We start from the raw sequence: 19,999 nt of genomic DNA on the forward strand, positions 1-19,999 counted from the left end.
CTGGTAGAGGGGGCTCCAATGAGCTCAACCCATTCACATTTCAAGTCTATCATGACTACAAGGTCCTAGGAACATTATAGTCTACTTACTGCAAACTGGGTGACCAAAATAAGTATGCCTTGCTAAGCTGTACAGCTTATAAATATCTGAGAACACGATAAACAGAAGCTATTGATGGTAGTGTCAGAAACACAATTACTCCTCTAAATAGAAGTTGGCTTATTCCCCTACACAGCTCTGCCTTTTAGTGCATGCACAGCTACTCTTAAGTATTTTGGGTGTGTCTAGATTATATTCATAATAATACCACTATGCTATTTTCACTCAACCTTGCAAAAAAGGAAAGCAGACACTACAAACCCAGACACTACAAACCTGGAGCTTAACTGGAACCCAGCCCACGAAGAACTCCAACAGCAAGCATGGCCAAAATATTCATGTCTCAACATAAAAACCCATTGAATTACCTTAGATGCAATGACCAAGTAATCCTATGTCCCAACATGTAACTATCACGAGCGTACACATGTTCACAAGTGCATAAGTACACAGCAGACTTTGTCTGTGGCTGCCAGGAAAGCAAACTTGGGCCCTCACACCCGCACAGGCCTTTCACTAAGCTGTCTCTGCAGTACCCACTCCTTTACTCCCAAGTTAACCCCACCTCAATGCTGACATACATGTGGGCACGCTGTCAAGGAATAACCTACCAGTGCCCAAACCAAATAACCCAACCTCCTTAATGCTCAAATTCTAAAGCAAAACCCTTTCCTCCAGTGTAAATGTTAAGGATGAGAACCAGGTAAAAGCAGAGGAGAGTAGCCAGGAAGGCACCACCATATCCAAGGAGAACATGGATAGCTTGCTTGGTCAGGTTGGTAAAAGAAAGGAGGCAAACAACAGATCTAGGAGAGGGCCCCAGGCCAAGCACACAAATGCAGGGATAAGAACACGAACATAGGGTCATCCACACCTTTTCATCTGAGCTCCTCAACTTAAGGTTCCATCAGTCACTAAAGAAATTGAGAAACAAGTTTAGGTGAAAAATCAGGGGCTGCAAATGTCTTCTAGCAGCTAGAAGGCAGGGCAAGTTTCTCCTGGTGACCGCAGGCAAAATGTAGCTTTGCCAGCACCTTGGATTTTATTCAAGTGAGACATGTTTTCACCTCAGGACATTGTGATCTGTTAATACATTGTGATCTATTAATATACATGTTGGTTCAAGCTACAAACTTGCTGCATCAATAGGAAATGAATGGCACAAAACTTAGAAATGCCCTTAATTTATTAATTTCATTAACACCAAGCAACTTCCATTCCAAAAGATGCATGTCAATTTTATTAGGGTAAGACTCTCAGTCTAATCTCATACAGTAACAGTACTGCTACGGAGCAGAGAACCAGGGATGTTTAACATAGACACAGGAACACCAACACCAGAGGCTCATCACTGCACTTTGCCCGTGACATGCTTCCCCTGGTTCGCCCAGGCCAGCCCTGCTTGTAGTGCCTTCTTCCAGCTGTCACAAACCAGGCAAAACTTAGCTTTTTCTTCTAAGGCAAGTATTAAAGGTATTCAAAAGATAAATTATAAGAAAACAAATTAACACTCAGTTTATCTACATTTCCAAATTATTAGTTCTCTTCATATTGTAAAATAAACTACAAATTTACTCAACCAATTTATTAAAAGATTGATGGCTTTCTGAATGACCCAAACTTAAATGATGTGATAAAAAGTCTGATATGTCTTAAATATTGCAAATTAATGATTAACCCAGTTTCATAAAATCATGTGGGCATTTGTACAAACAAGCAGATATTCTACTACATACAGTAGTAGTTTCCAGAAGAATTGAGGTTTCAAATGATTTTTCTGCTCTAATTGCTTTTTTTTTTTTAGTAACTAACATGCATATTTAAAGAGAAGACAAAAGCAATTCTATCAATCTGGAAGAAGATAAATGAACACCTAGCAAATAACTAAATTTCAAAACTAGGAAATGTTTAGTTGAGACTCTGTAACCAAATTGTCTTCTGCTATGGCTGCGTTTGTATAATGTAGAAAACTTTCTGGGTATTTACAGTTTTAATATTCAAATGTATCAGAATTTCTCAAAGAAACAAAATTACTTTTAGAGGCATTTTATTTAGATAACTAAAAACATTAGCTGTTCAGAAGCAGTCAGTGTACAATGAAAGAGATCAAACCAGGTACTTTATCATGTATTTCCTCTTCTTCACAACGAAGCAAAGAGGAAAAAAAAGGCATTCTGCTTTAAGGGAAAAGTCAGAAAAATAGGCCAATATATTTTTGTTCTCCATAACATAATTTAGGCTTAGGATGGAAATTGTACATTGGCTTGTTCGTTCAAAACAGCAGGTTATGGCACTACGTGAGCATAATCCTCCTGCCCGCACCTCATACACTCAGCTACTTTCACTCACAGGCAACACCGACTTTTGTTCGTGCACTGGAGCTAATTCATATTCCCCCATATTTGTGCCCTCTTTGCCGCAGGCAGAGTAACTGAAGGCTGATGCTTGTCTCTGCTGTTTAGTCCATGAAATATGTGGTATCTGCAGCATACATTTGATGCTCAGGCCTTAACTTCAGGAGTTGAAGGATAGATGGAATCTGAATTCTCTGATGCAATTTCTTCTGCAATTAAAAGACAACCATAGTCAATTTAACACAGGGAAGAAGGAAACCCACATTTCTGTACACAGAGAAAATGAGAAGAAAGGTATTTTTAAGTATGCTGTGGCGAGGATGAGGAAACAGAAAGCTACTTGCCTCACAGCACCAAGCACCCTGAGCAGAGCTCAGACATATTCATCTGTCTTCACACGGGTTTAACCCCCATCCCTCTCCTTTTAGAATAAGCTTTGACTGACTCCGACTTATCCAATCAGCATTTAACTAAAATCATGCCTTTGTTGAGTCCTGCCCTTTCCTTTAGTAATCAAATGTTAGTATTTAAGGCCATGCAATTCAAAACCATAACCATTAAACACTGCTTGGGGGTGGAGGTGGAGGAGGGGGAGGTTCTAACAATATCAAGCAGGGGATTAACCTTAGAGTTTGTGGTCATCTCTCCCTTTCTTACCACCCCAAATCACAAGATGAGCAAAGATCCATCTTCCAATCTAACCATTATGCACCTTGCCAATCCTCCCAGTAAGGACTGGCAAGCCCACCTTCCTTGTTCTCAGTGCCTACCCTATGGCTATTAAACCAGAATTTATTTATTCTTTCTATAGGCCAAGGCCATTTCCTAAACATACAGATACTCCTCCACTTAAGATCAAAGGTTTTCATTGTCCTGATTTATAAAACTTCCAAGGTTGTAGCAAAGCAAACAAGATGTTGGATGATCCAGCACCTCTCTCATTTTGTTTGTCCTTACTCTTCAAGCTAGACAGTGACATTCTTCACTGTTACTTCTCCTCTGTTTTCTGATGAGCACGCTATATCAACAGTGCATCCTCAAAACCTCACTAGCCCCTGCTGGTCCCTAGGTCTCCTCAAGTTTAAACATCACTTTTGCAGGAAGCCTCCTCTACCTCACTATATGCTGCCTAAGGAATTGCTGAAACAATACCTGTCTCCTGAGTTTATGAGAGTAATTCCATCAGTTGTGTCCACAGTGCACACAAGGCCAGGGACTCTGTAGCTAATGCTTACATACTCATGTTGAAGCTTCCTATAATTTACTTCAAATGTGTTTACATTTAATAAGTTACTTTTGCTACTGACCAAAACACTTAATACACTTTTACATCCCCAGGACTCTTAGAAAAGTTAATTGTATTTACCCAGTTCCTCCTCTGCTGTTTCTGGAAAACCGATCTTTGGCTTTGCCAGTTCACCACTGTCTTCTTCTGCGAAGAGAAAAGCAGTGATGATTGACCATAGAAAGTACAGCAGGATCCCATGAGCTCACACAAGAAAATTCCTCTTTTAGAAGTTACTGTGATTCTAAAATAGTCACCTCAAAGTCACTTTTAGCACTACAGCCACTCTGGGATTAATAATAAGTACTTGTTTGTTTGTTGTTTCAGTGGTACGGATCAAGTAATACTACAAATTCTTGTAACTTCTTCATACTGCCTTCTAACCAGTTTTATTTTTAGTTTTGTGTATAACCACTGGACCATCTCACTAGTTGAATTCAGCTCATTCAATTCATCACATAAAGAACATTGCTCAATTAGAACCATGGCTTCACTTTGCTTTGACCCTATCACATAATTCAAAATCTAACGAAAATAGATACAATAAAACAGAATTAATAAATGACAGAAGATCTATGCATTATAACTTGGTAACTTTGAACGTCCTTACCAGGAAGCACACATTTCCACAGGCCATAGGTTTTTCCTACCACAGTTTGCCACAATCTCAATGTCCCATCTTCAGAACCGCTGGCATAGAGCTCACCATCAGGACTAAATCTCACACAGTGAATGGGACCAAAGTGACCTTTGTAGGATTCTGAAAAAAGAGGAAGAACAGGGCTATCAGATTTAAATAAATGTTAAGCTGATTATTAGGGGTAAGGACTGATTTACTAAGACACTATGTACATTGCTGGGGAGATAGTCTCTATTTCCCTAGGATTAGCCCTTTCCTATCCAGTATGTCAGAGGCAGACTTGAGGATGCAGACCTTTTTTGCTGGACATGGGATCTGAGGACCTCAAAGAATTGGCTACTACAGTCTAATGCTGTAGACACCTTTTTCACTTTCCATGTACTTTTATACACAAATGTAACAAAGAAAGCAATGATCTAAGGAAAGTTGTTTCAGTTCAGAAAAACACATAAATAAATGGCATAAGCAGATACTAAAGATTAACATAACAGCCTTTCCCAGAATCTTCTCAGGACAGACCAATTTAAACACAATTGCCTGGTACATACTATAGTTTATAAAGCAAAGCAGAAGGCCATATCCAGGTTCAGGGTACACTGAGAATAGCACTCAGCACATCCTCTCAACAAACGAGGCTGTAGAGCTATGTTCCAACAACTAACAAGAATATAAACATGTCTTATGAGTTGAATGTAAATATTTAGCAGGAGGCACAAAATCGCACCCGAGAACAATCCAGGAAACAAAATGCACTTGAGGTAAAAGGCCCTCTGCCTTTTTTTGGAAGCCTCTCACAGTCCCTTCAGGTATTAGTCACTATACAGCATTCTTCTGACCGTGTTCTGACAGACTGTCTTTCAAAACAGAAAACAAGGTTTGACATTCCACTGAGAATTGAGTAGCTGTCAATAAAGACTGAATTCCACAGAGACTAGAACTGAGGTCGGTCAACTGCATCCCAGTTTCTATGTCCTGAACCCACTACCTGCTTTTGGAGGAATAATTTCTTCCATGTATAGAGAAAGCCACCAGATGGAGCTCTTTTACATACTCTACCTCTTAATTCCCTAGCCAGGCTGGCTATCTAGGTTTCCTAATTATATCACAATGCTGAGATACAGGCTCAATACACCTGCCCCTGAGGGGGTGCAACCTTACCAGGCCACAGAGGAAGACAATGCAGCCAGTCCTGATGAGAATTGATAGGCTAGGGTAAGAGGGAAGGAGAAGAGGACTTTACCTATCAGTGGACTGGGGGAGGGGCAGGGGAGAAGAGGCAGGGAGGGTGAAATTGGGAGAGGACCGGGAAAGGGGCTGGAATACAGAGTGAATAAACTGTAATTAATAAAACAATAAATAAATTAATATATATATATATATATAAAAAGAAAGTAGAGTGACAGAATTCCCCCTGCTCTGCTTCCTGATATAACTTCTGTAAACAGACACACTGACGTAGTAATAAATCCAAATAAAAATAAAGTGAATTAGAGTATGAATTGAAAAATAAATTTTAATATAAGAAATTTTATGAGAAATGTATAGATCACGAAGGTTTTCTTATTGTGGATACAAACATAGTTTTGTTTTGGTCCTAGGTGTGGGATGTGGGACTGATTCAGATGGTCCACAGTCGAAGACTATTTGCCTCATGCAGACTCTGAGAGGAACTCTTTGCCAGCTGCAGATAGTTTAAATCTGAGGACTCTGGAGAGAGACTAAATCCCAGAGCCCAGAGAGTGGAGCAGGAAAAAAGAACAAAGCGGCTCCTGCTTCCCCCTTTTTGCTCCTAGTTGCTGTTGTGAGAGAAGTTGTTGAAGATCTCCTAAAATGAGGCCTGGACTGGCTCCAAGGAACCCAATGACCCTAACCAGCAGGAAATAGCTAAGAAGGAACTGCAGCCCCTCTCCCACCTTTCTCTCTCCTACCTGGCGTTGGGGTACTGGAAGGGATTGGGACGGAGAAGAGAGAAAAAGATATGAGATGTAAATAAAAGCTTTTTAAAAAAAACTAACGCCAACATTTTATACTTCAGTAAAACTCTTGCTTAAGAATATCTCCCATATATAATCTAATAATGCCTCATCAACTTATTCTGGAGTTTCCTCTATCTGCCTAGTCAGAGAATAAGAGCATCTAAGAGTAGGGAGACTTGAGATTTGGGTGGAATATTTACCTATCATAACACAAAACTCCTGGATTCAACCCTCATCCCCAACCAACCAAAAACAAAAACATTACGTGAACAGAGACTGGGATGAGAATGGCCAGGTCCAAAATTCAACAGCTGTCCATTTCCTCCTCCCCTTACCACAGGCTGGGTTTTACAAATGCTGAGCCCTCTGCCCCCCAAGCCTAGCCACAGCTCTCTCAGGCCGAGAAGCAAGCTAAAACTGACTTACGCAACCCCAGTACACACTAGTTTGCCCCAAGAAACAAAACAACGTTTGCTTCCTATTCTTTATAAATCTAGTTAGGTTAGTTTTTTGGATGGAAAAACAGAATAGTTAGATACATTTAAGAAATAAAGGTGGCAATTTATACACAGAAAAAGACATTTTCAACTAAAAGCAAAACATTTGGACTTGGTAAATAAACATAAAATAAGCATAAAAGTAGGTACTACAAGTCTTGTTCTTTGAATTATCTAGCATAATATACACACAATAAAGTTAGGATGTATTTGTTTCTATTTCTTAAGAACTATTATGAAGTAACTATTCTGGAAATAGCAAGAAAGACACAAGAAATAACACTTATCAACATATAAAATCTCATAACATTTTATATATTAATATGCTGAATATTTCATTTTCTTTATAAATTAATTTTAACTTAATGAAAATATAAAATAGAGGAAGGCAATAACATATATGATAATTATTATAATCATAATTAAAAACCATTAATCCCCAGTATCCTCTATAGATTCTTCAAGATTCCAGTCAGAGAACGGAGGCTAGGTAAATGAGATTTAGTACCTCCTCTCTCCATAGAATGAACAAATATTCTCCCATGTTTCGTATTTGACTTGAAATACAGATATTTCCCTCCCAATAAAGTCTGAAGAATCACTGCACTACAGAAAAGAACATTAGCATAAAAATGAAACTCAGTTCAATGGAAACTGAGTTCAGTCTATTTTGTCTGTAGGTCTGTGTTTCTATCCAAAATAGATAAAAAAAAAAAAAAAAAAAAACAACTTTTGTTTTTGAATGCATGAGTTTCAAGTTTTAGTTAGCTTGGAAAACTTACTTTCAACACACCATAGAATAATACCTAAAATACTCATTACTAGAACTTAACATTTTGATAGTAAATTATTTAAGGCAGTGGTTCTCAACCTTCTTAATGCTGAGACCTTTTAATACAGTTCCTCATGTGGTGGCCTCCAACCATAGAATTATTTTTGTTGCTGCTCTGTAACTGTAACTTTGCTACTGTTATGAATCGTGATGTAAATATGTGTTTTCCAATAGTGTTCAGCAAGCCCTGTGAAAGGGTCATTTCACATACACCCCTCAAAGGGAGGGCATCCCACAAGCTGACTGCTGAGTTAAGGGGAAGGAAAGAGGCTCACCTAATTCTTCTCCACTATTGTAATCATACTTATACAGTTTAAAGTCTTCTCCACCTGCAACAAGAAACTCCTTCTCAGGATGAAGAGATGCAGAATTGATGGTTGCAGGAGCTTCAAAGGATTTAATTGGCTCCAAACTGTAAAGAAAAACCACAAAAACATAAATGTTTATAAAAATTTTAGTACTGTTTAAGTAACTATCCACATTAAAATTATTCCTAAATATATATTCAGTCAAGTGTAAATGGACCTTAAAAAAAAAAGTAACAAGCAAAAAAGTTGAATACATTGTTATATCCACGTGGACTTCATCTCAGGACAGTGGGCAGTGAGGCCTTCACATTCTAAGCAGTAGACAGTTCCTGAACATCAGTGTCTTGACTGATAGAACATATTAGGGACCTTTTATTGTTTTTTTGAGTCAGGATCAGTATGGAGTGCAGAAAGGCCTTCAAGTCAACATCCTCCCTGCTTTAGGCATTCTCTGGGGTCAAGTTTACAGGCAGGAACACCCTGGCATGCTGGAACACGGTCCAGAAATGGAGTCATGTGAGAAGAATTCTACATCCTCGTGAGAACACTCCAAGAAAACAAGACAAGAGCCTAACTTCAGGTTCCTCAAAACATGGACGTGTTCTTAGATTCTTAAGAGTGTGTTTTCGTGCTCCTCCCAAGTGCACAGGGTAAGAAAGTTTACTTAAGATTATTTGTTATTGCTTGCTGCTGTTACTCAGTTAAATGTGTAAACTATCCCTGTGACCACATGCAGTTTGAACTCGGAGAACTTTACTCCTGTGACCTTTGTTTACTCTCAGAGTATATAAACTGTCTGATGCTCTGATTAAAGTTGGCTGTTACATGAGACTTCAGTCCACCTCATTTCTCAACTCCATCCTAATGCTAGATTAGGGTGTTTGTTTTGTTTTGTTTGGAGGGGGGTGTTTGTTTCACTTTTAAAAACAAGGAAATCATGAAATTTAGGGTCAAATGGTGGGAACTAAAAAGATCATCTTGAGTTAAGTAATCCAGAGCAGAAAGGCACACATGGTATATACTCACTCATGTGGTTATTAGACATATAATATAAGCATACTAAAATACATATTCCTAAAAAAGCTGAACAAGGAAGAGCTGAAGGAAGATGTTCAATCCTCATTCAGAACAAACGCGATAGACATTGGAAGCAGAAGACGGGGGACAGGACGAGAGCATACTAGAGAGGGTCTCTGAAAGACTCCACTGCTAGAGGTACCGAAGCAGAGGCTGAGACTTATAGCCAAACTTTGGGCAGAGGGCAGGGAATCTTATGAAAGAAGAGGAGATAGAAAGACCTGGAGGGACAGGAGCTCCACAAGGAGAGCAACAGAGCCAAAAAACTGGACTCTGGAGACCCTGCAGAGATTGATACCCCAACCAAGGACCATGCATGGAAAGGTCCTAAAACCCCAGCTCAGATGTAGTCCATAGGCTCAATCTCCAAGTTCCTAGTAAGGGGAGCAGGTGTTGTCTCTGGCATGAACTCAGTGGCAGGCTCGCTGATCACCTCACCCTGAGAGGAGAGCAGCCTTACCAGGCCACAGAGGAAGATGATGCAGTCAGTCCTAATGAGACCTGATAGGCTAGGGTCAGAGGGAAGGAGAGGCAGAACTCCCCTATCAGTGGACTGGGGGAGGGATATAGGGGAAGGGAAAGAAGAGTGAGGAAGGGTGGGATTGGGAGGAGACAAGTGAGGGGGCCACAGCTGGGATACAAAGTGAATAATAAAGTTTAATAAATAGTAATGATTAAAAGGAAAAAAAAAGAATTCCTGAAAAGAAAAAAATTTTTTTCACTAAGTATTTTTTTTTTTTACAAACATGCATTATTTCAGTAAATATAAATAAGTCCGTATAGGCCAGGCACAATAGTGTACACCTGCATGCCAGCATTCAAGGAGCTAAGGAAAAGGAACCCAGCCAGATACACAATGAAGGGCAGCCTTGAAACTCTGCTTCAAAAAACCCAAAGGCTGGGGACACAGGCACTTGCCTAGCCTATGGAAGGCCCAGCTCAACACTGAAAACAGTAAATAAAACCATAAAGGGAGCTCCATAGCTTCACAGTAGCAACTACTACAATACAAAGGAAGGTTAAATGTTTTCTCAATAGTTGAGGGTTCAGGTTTCAGGCCCTCAACACATGAAACTGCTATGAACAGCTGTTTGTAACTAGGGAATAAAGGTCCTGTGGTGGTTGAGAATGAAGCCTGTAGGCTAGCTTATATTTGAATGCTTAGTTCCCAGTTAGTGGACTATTTTGGGAAGGATTAGGACCATTGAAGGGGTGTGTCCCTGGGGTGGGCTCTAAGGTTTCAAGAGCCCATGGCACACCTAACATCTCCAGCTTGTAAAGACATAAGCTCTCAGCTACTGCTTTATAGCCACGCCTGCCTGCCTGCCTCCTGCCATGATGCCCAAGGACTTATGCTCTGAAAATATAAGCAAGACCCAAAAGCCTCCATTTAAATGCTTCCTTGGTTAAGTTGCCTTGGCCATACACTTCACAGCATTAAGACAGATTAACTGGACTGAAAGCAGTACTTACAAATGTACAACTGTAGCACTATTCCTAATTTCCTGAGAAAGCACCAGATTGATTTCCAAAGTGGTTGTAGGGGACTGTGTGTGGAGGGAGGGAAATAAGGAAAGAAGAGGGAGAGAGGGTGGAGCTAGGAGAAAACAAGGGAGAGGGCTATAGCCAGAACAGAAAATGAATAAATTGCAATAAATAATAAATAAAAATAAAACAAATGCACAACTGCTTCCCCTAAAATTAAAAAAAAAAAAAAAAAAAAAAAATCACCTATGGTTAGTTTCCTTACCAGCCCCTTTTCAGTTCAATCCTGAAAATTATTTCAAAATAGAACATCAATCAACACATGCCACATATAAATAGCCAGGCATAGTGGATTATGACTTTAATACCACCCAGCATTCAGGAGGCAGAGACAGGCAAGTCTGAGTTCGAGGCCAGCTTGGTCTACAGAGATATCCAGGACAGCTAAAGCTACAGAGAAACCCTGTCTCAAAAAAGCAAAAACAAACAAACAAATAAAACCCTGAAGTTAGCTGTGGCGTGTCTAGCATTACAGTCAAGCACTTGCTGTTTCAAATATTCAACAGGCCAACTACTACCAAATGAAATCTGAGGCAACAGTCTATAGTAGGAATGCATAGTCCAAAAATGAGCAGGTACAGCTGCACAGCCTGCTATTTCTGGGCATTATTAGTTTTACCGTATTTATAGGAGCTCCCTTGCATTTTCACAACTTCCATGTTACTTTTCCTGTCTTCTATTCAGTGAAGCTGAACTCTGGAAGTATTCTTCAAGACCATATCCCAAGACTACGGTCAGAGAGTAAAGTGGTCTAATCTTTACAAAAGCCCTTGAAGAGCCAGGCTAAGAACTGTACAATCAGTTCTGCAGTTGAACTCAACACTGTCTTTACAGGATTCCAGTACTGAGAACGAAGAAGCACCACATCAGCTACAGTGCTCAAACAGTAACTGGTACATAACCACACTTGTAATCCCACCACTCAGGGAGGCAGAGGCAGGCAGATCACTGTGAGTTCAAAGCCAGCCTAGTCTACAAGGTGAGTCCATGAGAGCCAAGGCTACACAGAAACCCTGTCTCCCAAAACAAAACTTTTAACAGGTGTTTTAATGGAGAACATTTTCAATTAAAAAAAAAAAATGACATATGCATCGTAGTCTTGTATAGAAGAAAAAACCCAAGTACACGCACGCGTGACACACACACACATACCAGAAAAAGAAATGATTAGGTTTACACTACTTCCCTCATTCTTTAGGTTCTAGGTATTCAAAGCTGTGTTTTTAATCCATGCTAGACAAGCACTCTCACTGAGCTCTATCTCCAGGGCCCCAAAACTTTAGTTAGAAAATAGAAAACAAACAAACAAACAAACAAAAACCAAACAGCATCATAGTGATTTGTACATAGTAAGGAATATATAGCATCATGCCAATGTTCCTTTAGTAAAGACAGAATATAAAATTTCCCAATAAATATCCTAGGTAGCTGGAATTTAGCTAACTCCTGATTAAAGTGTGCAACCCTAAGAGACAGTCGTCAAGAGGTACGGGAACCCTTCCCTGTGTGTTATACAGCACAGGTAGCAATCGGCCTTTAAAAGAATCGTGCAACTTTCTGGTACAAGCCTTCCAAATATTTTAAAAGATGACTTTTTTGTGTGTGTGCACATGTACGTGTGGATGCCTGTGGAGAGTCCAGACACCAAGGCTGATGGGGCTGGGAACTGAACTCCACCACAAGAGGCACAGCCGTTAACAGCTGAGCCAGCTCTCCAGCCCCTACTTTTAAAATAAGCTACTTTCCCACTCCCCCCACCCAAATAAATGAAGGAATTCCTCAGACATACCTTACTGCACTATGAAAAGCAATAGATCGTCCGTAAGTAATAACCAGAACCTCTCCCTCAGGGATATATTCCATGCTGCTAACAGACATATTAAAATTTAGAGCTTTCACTTCTGTCATTGTAGCATGATCCCAAAGCCTGCAAATAAACAGATGAATGAATAAGTGGATAATTAATATTTATTTGGTAACCATAGAAAAGCTTCAATTTTATCCACGAGAAAATGATCACAACTGTAATAAAGCAATTTCCATTACAAATTATAAAAGAATTGTGAGTTCCTATGAAATGTGAAAACCTTTGTTGGATTGTTGGTGAAATCAACCTACTTTCCTAACGACGTAACAGAACTATGTTATAGCACACTAGGAGTGCTAGGTAACTAAACTCAGCCGTTGTTTTGTTCTACCTCAGTTCTTAACACACGAAGGTCTGAGGGCTCCATGAGTCCCCTAGGCAAGTGGTCCCTAACTGCACTTGGAGCAGCTGCACACCAGGAGCGTTAATGACTGAACTCTTCTCCATGTGATAACAGTAATAGACAGTATCAAGTCAATGCACCCTACACTGACTTCAATTTCAAATTACACACATTCTCCTACATGACTACTCAAAGTCTTTATAACACCCATGTAAAGACTTTTCAACATTAACTTACCGAACAGTCTTATCGTCAGCTGAAAGGATCTGCTTATCATCACTGCACCACAGGGCCTTTTTAATTCCCGAAGTATGACCACTGATTTCTTTAGGTTCTTTAAATGAAACAATTTAAAATGAGTAATAAATATCTGGCTTTCTAAACTAAGCAATATAAAAACAACTGTTAATTTTAAAACAACTTTCCAAACCCCAACCCATTTCAAACTTAATGTCTAGCAGATAAGACATGCTCAGGTTTTCTATAATGGAACACTAACCATTTCTATGACAATGAACCTCAGACCAAAGAACCTTGCTATGGGAACCTGAGGCACATCCCTCAAGTGTATTTTACTACACTGGCTATAAAATACAACCTACTACTAATGGATAAGACCATGGCTCAAAAGCCAGGCGTGGTGGCTCATGCCTGTGATCCCAGCACTCAGGGAGGCAGAGGCAGACATAGTTCTGTGAGTTTGAGGCCAGCCAGGTTTACAAAGTGAGTCCAGAGTCTAGGATACCCATGGCTACACACAGAAACCCTATCTAAAAAAAAAAAAAACAAAAACAAAAACCTTGGCCCGGTATCAAGGGTGTACTAAGCTAACTCTTGGACCTTTGTCCAAATTGCTGTTGGCAGTAACTAATAGGGAGAAACAAACGCACAAATGCACACACACACACACACACACCAGGGAAGAGGGTAGATGGAAAAAGGGAAATTTTAAAGGAGCATAAGCAATTCACATGAATGAAATGTCATTTCTTCAACTTCAAAATGGACCATTAGAAGTTTATGAGGATTAGGTAAAAACATGCACCTGAGGTGCTTAACACTGTCTGACACAGTCAAAGGTCCATTAATGGCTATCTCTTCTACTGCTGATCCACTGGAAAAGCAACCTTCAAAAAACAGATTTAGGAGAGGTGAGGATGAAAAACACCCAGCCAAACCCTGAACTACCTTTACTGTGTCAGACAAGTGCAACAACACTTGGTGTTTTAGTGTAAGCCTACAATGAAGTAGGCAGAGAAAAATAGTGTATAATGTAGTCAGTGGTGATAAGCTCAATCTACCACTTTAGAAATGCTTTTCTATATAGACTGTAACTCTACAGAGTAACTGCTTAACTACAATGTACTTTTTAAAACTTAGTGTCAATTTGCAATCCATAAATAATCCTGTGTTCACCTAAAGAATGTTCCTTTTGAACAACCAACACTGCTAAATAGCATTAACCCTTACCATGCACACTGATGTCTCAGCATCCTCTCCAGAAGGCCAGAGCACACATTACCCTAAATCTAGCAACACTGCTCTATTACCTCTACAGAACTGTACCATGAAATAAAAAACCATCACCACAATCATTTTACACTGCCAGAAGGCTATGAGTTATGCAATAAAATAAGCCAACATTAAAATGAAATGTACATAGAAAAAAGAAAGCCTGACAGGATATATTTTGAGAAAAGTTAAGATTCTGGCAACGAAGAAGAACAGATAATACATGCTTCCTTCTGGTGATTACCTTAACTTTCAAATTTTTATAGGTGTTTAGCCAGTTATTTAAAGGAAAAGTGAAATCACAAAGTGACTTTTATGTTGTGCCTACCTGCTTCAGGTTTGTTCAGGTCATATATGCGCAGCAATTTATCCTGTCCCCCAGTTAACAAGTAATTGCTATCCTAAAAACAAACAAAAAACTTTTAGTAGATTAGCCACTTTAAAAGTTAACTAAATATAACTACCAGTAAGGATACAACTGTAGCCGAGTACTTCTTGGAGGACACTGTGAACTTCCTAGAATTGCCAAGCTCAAATTTCCCTCAAATATACTACACTGTAAAACTTATTTTTATAAAATTGTTTCTCAAATTTCTCTCTTTACCCAGCTATCACCCAAATAATTGAGACTCCATTATATTTTTTGTTTATAAACTTTACAATACAATACTGAGGCATTATTACTCTATTCTTAATCCTGTAAACTAATCTGGCTTCCTCTTTGCCAAAATCCCAGAGATACTTGCACTTTCTGTCTTTTCTGCTGCAGCTCCTCTCTTAATGTCTCCTGGACCTCTGCCCATGGCTCAATCCCCTCCTTCCTCCTCTAACTTCTCCTCCCCTGGCTGGCAGCAAGTCCAGCCCTATTCTCTTCCCTACTCAGTGATTGGCTGTAAGCTGCTTTACTGGCATATCAGGGGACAATTGGGAAGCTGTGTTTACATAACTTTGAGACAGGAGATTCTCAGAAAAAGACTGCAACCAGATATGGGGGTACAGAAATCAACATTTGAATTACACAATCTGTGCCTACACTGCACTGTACCACAGGAATTGCCATTCTGCATCCAGTAATACTTCTTTGATCTCAAATAAACTCAGGCCTCATTTTGTGCTCTGCAAACAATGTACCACACTGAACTACATCCCTAGCCAAAATTCCATTTTCTCACACCTGTGTGAAATCCACAGTCTTGACAATGTGCTTATGAGCCAGGGTCATCAATTCATCTCCTGAGACAGCATCCCACACTTTGCTAAATGTGAACATAAACAAATATTACATAATATTAATACAAGGTTAAATATAATGGTAATTTAGATCAACACAAAATAATTATATGCATAACATTTATAAGTGTATTATATATCTCCTAAATATCTCATTATTAGGATATTTAATTTATCAAGAGCCTAAAGAAAAGGACAATTTTTCCATAGGACTTCTACAAGTCTTAATTTTCTTTGACATTAATAATTAGTGCAAGAATCACAAACTAACCCAGTCTAATTTTTAGCTTACAAGTATTTTTTTTAACGAAGCCTGCAGAGTATTTAATTCATCAAGTCATCTTTTTATCTAGTCATATGCCAGAGCAAAATATAAAGAACTTCTCTGAATTTAACTACTTTAAAATTTTACAATGTTAGACTTTGATACAGATAGGATAAAATATAAATCAAGGTGGTGGGAGGGTAGGTGTTGGTGGATATAATCCCTATACTCATTTTATGGTGCAGAGGCAGGAAGATTCTGAGCTTAGGTCAGCCTTAACTACACAGTGAGACCTTTCTTAATACACAGACAAAAGAAGAAATAAAATACAAGCAAACAACCATTACTCCACCCCAATTACATAAGGCCATGAATGTATACACACAACCTAGGATGCAAAAAGTCCAGAGATTCCAAACAGAGCCAGAGGTCTCAAGGAGTAAGCAAAACTACAAGCACACAAAACATTCTGCATGAATAGCATAGTAAGATTTACAACCTAAGAAATGGGGACTGTGATACAGTATCTAACACATAACATAAGAGTTATAACCAGTGCAGTCTCTTCTCTTCTAATTTAACTCTGCCCCAACCTACCTTTACTGTTTTTTCTGATTCTAGCCCCCAAGGTTAGAACTATGACCCATTCTTCACAGATAAGCCATGCATTTTCTTCAGCTCCCACAGCCCTGCTCATATCTGTGTGCTCAAAGTTCTTTGCATCCTTATTTCAAATGCTAATCTCTACCTGATTGTCTATTTCAGTAATTAACCATACTTCTTTCTGTCTTCTTTGATTTTTGGCAGGATTTCTCTACCAAGTCCTGGCTTGGAGCTGGTAAGTCCCCAGGCTGGTCTCTAACTTGAGTTCCTGCTGCCTCACCTCCCACGTGCTGGGATTAAAGAGGTGTGTGCCACTACATCCAGCAACCATTTGTTTTTAATTTGCTTAAATCAAAGGTGGCAACACATTTACAATTGCCCCTAAGTATTAAATTCTTTTAAACAAGAAATCAATAAGACCATTTTCACTCTCCAGGCTCTCTGGTCTACCATCACATACAGCAGCTCTTAACACTGTCTTTGGGCCAACTAGATGCTTGGTAGGCAAAAGTACAAGCCTGACAACCTAAATCAGATCCCAGAACCCATGCCCCAAGCTGTCTTCTGACCTCCTCCATACACCCACTATGGTGTGCACATGCCTGCACACATATGGTAAATTTAGTTGCCTTCTTTAGTTTAAAAACAGAGAGGTAACTACAAACACAGGTCAGTAACTGTACACCAAAATTATATAAAACATTCTCTTTTGAGAAACATACCTCAAAACAGCAAAGAGAATTATTTTAAATCAGTTTGATAATATATGCAAAACTCAAAGTAAAAAAAAAAAAAAAGGTAAACCATGGCAATGGTTTAGTTCACCTCATACTGTACCAAAAGACAAAGTTAACTGGAATGAGCTAATTTATCCATTACCACAGTGGTTTGAAGGCTGCAAATCACGCAGAGAAACATTATCTGAGCAAAAAGACAGGACTTCATCCCAAGACCAACCAGACTGAGAACAATTGAATATTTTTAAGGATCATTTATTATTATTTATTCAGTATTCTGCCTACATGCCAGAAGAGAGTACCAGATCTCATAATAGATGGCTCTGATCCCCATGAGGTTGCTGGGACTTGAACTCAGGACCTTTGGAGGAACCTTAACCTCTGAGCCATCTCTCCAGGGCCCCCACACTTGAATATTTTAAAAGCTCTCCTGACTATGATCTTATACACTAAGGTGATGATGTGACATTGTAAAGAGCAAATCCTCAGACAAGAAGTGGCATGATTTAACTGATTTAAGAACACACATGACAGCACTACAAATATAAATAACAAAGACGAAGAAAGTCCCCAGCAGTTCAGAGCTAAGATGAGACTGAACCTGGGCTGTGGAAAACACAAGAGACTATTGGTAGCATCAAAAACTGATGATAACGAAGACCTAAGGAAAATCTTTCAGATAGCAATCTTTACAACTATAGAAAATAAAACATAAGTTTGAGACCCAGCTTTAAATGTATCTAGAGCCAATTAGTAAAAATTGAGTGAAAAGGTATCTGAGGACATCACTATAAAGCAGTAAATTTAGAGAAATGTCTGTAAAGGACATCACCAACATCCATTATCGGAGCTGCATAATAATAATCACCAAGATTCCTGGGCTCAATCAGAGAGTAAGTCATTTAAACATCTCAAGTTTGGGGACTCAGTGAAGACAGGGATATTCAGGGAACCAGGACAGAACCTTGGTGAGATCAAACACCACATATTCTCTATGGCACCAGTTGAGTCAGATCTTTATGCCTAATTGACTATGAAGACTCTGATAATGTCATCACACAGTTCAGAAAAAAGGTAGCCCTTTCTGTTACACTTACGCTGTGAAATCTGCAGCTGCTGTAGCAGCTTTGGTGGCATCCTTATTCAATGTTGCACCCCAAACAGCACCTTTATGACCCAAAAATGTTCCAATCCAGTCTCCTGTATCTCCCTGGCGGAGCATAGGTTTGCCATCTAGAAAACATATTAAGACACATGTGATTTAGAAGTCCGCAACAATAATATCAAATGCTGAGCAGCAAACTGGAAAGGTGTCGTTCTAACCCACTTACTCTCAGCAAGCACTGAGGAATTTCACTCTTCCTGGGAAGCAAGGGGTTCTGGGACCGGATGAGAGGCCTCCCTTATCTTTGCAAACTTGCGAAACAAAACAACTGTAAAGAGCTGGGAGATGGTCTTCCAGAGGACCTGATTCCGATTCCCAGCACCCACCCGGAGGCCGACCGCTGCCTAAAACTCCAGCTCTAGGGAGTCTGACGCCCTCTTCTAACCTCCTTTGCCACGCCCTCACACATATACAAGCATGCACATGGGCAACACACATGAATAAAAACTTTTTTAAAAAGCTGTAAGGCTGGATGCCACTAACATGTGTCAAAACGATCTAGACAGGCGGTTATTCCTTTGAGCCAAATCAACCTAAAGTACATTTTCCTCTGAAAAATGGGTCTCACACCACAAAGGATGATGCAACGAGAAGAGCGAGAAGACATAAAAGGCACTCCTCCCGGCCTGGCCTAGTTTCTCCTTCCTTGGGTACCGCGGTGGAGTTCTGCGTGTAGAAGCACATAAAGCCCGGTGGCCGGCGGCGAGCAGGCAACTCTGCTCCAACAGCGCACCCTCGCTATAACTGGCTGCTGCGATCCACCCACCCTCGGCGCCCGGGGGCCGCGGCCGTCGCCGGCTCGGCTCACCTTTGCAAGCGCTGATCAGAAAGTAGCCGTAGGGCGTGATGCCGCTGAAGGCCAAATCCACCACGGGCCGCGTGTGGCCCGAGCAAGTGAGCGGCGTCTGCCTCATGGCCATGGCGGCGGCGAGCGCGGTGACGCGGAGCGGGGACCGGGGGTCGCGGTCGTGGTTCTTCGCAGCCGCGGCGTCTCGGGCTGCTTCAGGGCCCCGCACTCACGCTGACGCCGCGTCGGGACTCCCCGCGACGCTCGGCCGCCGAGGGAGGGACAGGGAGGGAGGGAGGAGGGGAGGGGAGCGCCGGAGAGCCGGCCCGCTACCACCCACCGTCCACACCGGTAGCGGCAGGAAGTGACGGCGCGCCGACGCGCCGCGTCACCGGAAGTGACGGGCGGCGGGAAGGCGGCCTCCCCTAGCAGAGCGGCGAGGGGCGGAGTGCGCAGGCGCAGGTCCGGAGCCCGTGCGGCTCGTGCTGTTGACGTCACGCGGCCTGAGTCCCGGTCCTGCCAGGTGTTGAGGGCCGCGCGGGCAGGTCTGCGGTAGGGCAGTCCGAAACCAGCCTTGCTCTTCCTTCTTGCTGCGTAGGGTCCAAAAGCTGTTCCCACTCGCGTCCGCGAGCATCCACGAGGCCCGAAGCTGTGTTCAGCGCAACCCACACCGTTATGTGTGGAGGTCAGAGGATAACATGAGGAACCGGGAATCGAACTCTGTCGTCAGGCTTGGCGGCTAAGGCCTGTACCCGCTGTGCCCTCTAGCCAGCCCATTCTTCAGTCTTTATTCATGTATAACTCAGCTGTTAACATATATGCATTTTCTTATTTTTTTCACTAGATTGAAAAAACAACACTGGTATCGGGGTGGGGA

At 40.8% G+C, this 19,999-nt stretch overlaps 1 protein-coding gene across 1 annotated transcript; it reads right to left on the minus strand.

Annotated features, from left to right (window-relative positions):
• Positions 1 to 1,267: 1,267 nt before the first annotated feature.
• Strap (serine/threonine kinase receptor associated protein) lies at positions 1,268 to 19,493 on the minus strand. The gene is made up of 10 exons (XM_055610455.1): positions 19,144 to 19,493; positions 18,268 to 18,403; positions 15,510 to 15,591; positions 14,664 to 14,736; positions 13,061 to 13,157; positions 12,403 to 12,540; positions 7,959 to 8,095; positions 4,349 to 4,498; positions 3,820 to 3,885; positions 1,268 to 2,662 (listed from the first exon to the last, which is right to left on the minus strand). Exons 1-10 carry the CDS (start codon positions 19,253 to 19,255, stop codon positions 2,601 to 2,603), a joined length of 1,053 nt encoding a protein of 350 aa, XP_055466430.1. The 5' UTR covers positions 19,256 to 19,493; the 3' UTR covers positions 1,268 to 2,600.
• Positions 19,494 to 19,999: the final 506 nt, after the last annotated feature.

Source organism: Psammomys obesus, unplaced genomic scaffold (assembly GCF_907164565.1).
Source record: "Psammomys obesus unplaced genomic scaffold, mPsaObe1.curated_primary_1811, whole genome shotgun sequence".
Classification (NCBI taxonomy): Eukaryota; Metazoa; Chordata; class Mammalia; order Rodentia; family Muridae; genus Psammomys; species Psammomys obesus.

Bases quoted from the DNA above. Each gene is read 5' to 3' on its own strand.
- Strap (XM_055610455.1), bottom strand. From the start codon at position 19,255: ATGGCCATGAGGCAGACGCCGCTCACTTGCTCGGGCCACACGCGGCCC. The intron at 8,096-12,402 runs GTATGTCTGAGG...TTTTCTTTACAG, and splicing joins GCTTTTCATAGTGCAGTAAG to TTTGGAGCCAATTAAATCCT. The intron at 4,499-7,958 runs GTGAGCCTCTTT...CTCTTTTTTCAG, and splicing joins CAATAGTGGAGAAGAATTAG to AATCCTACAAAGGTCACTTT.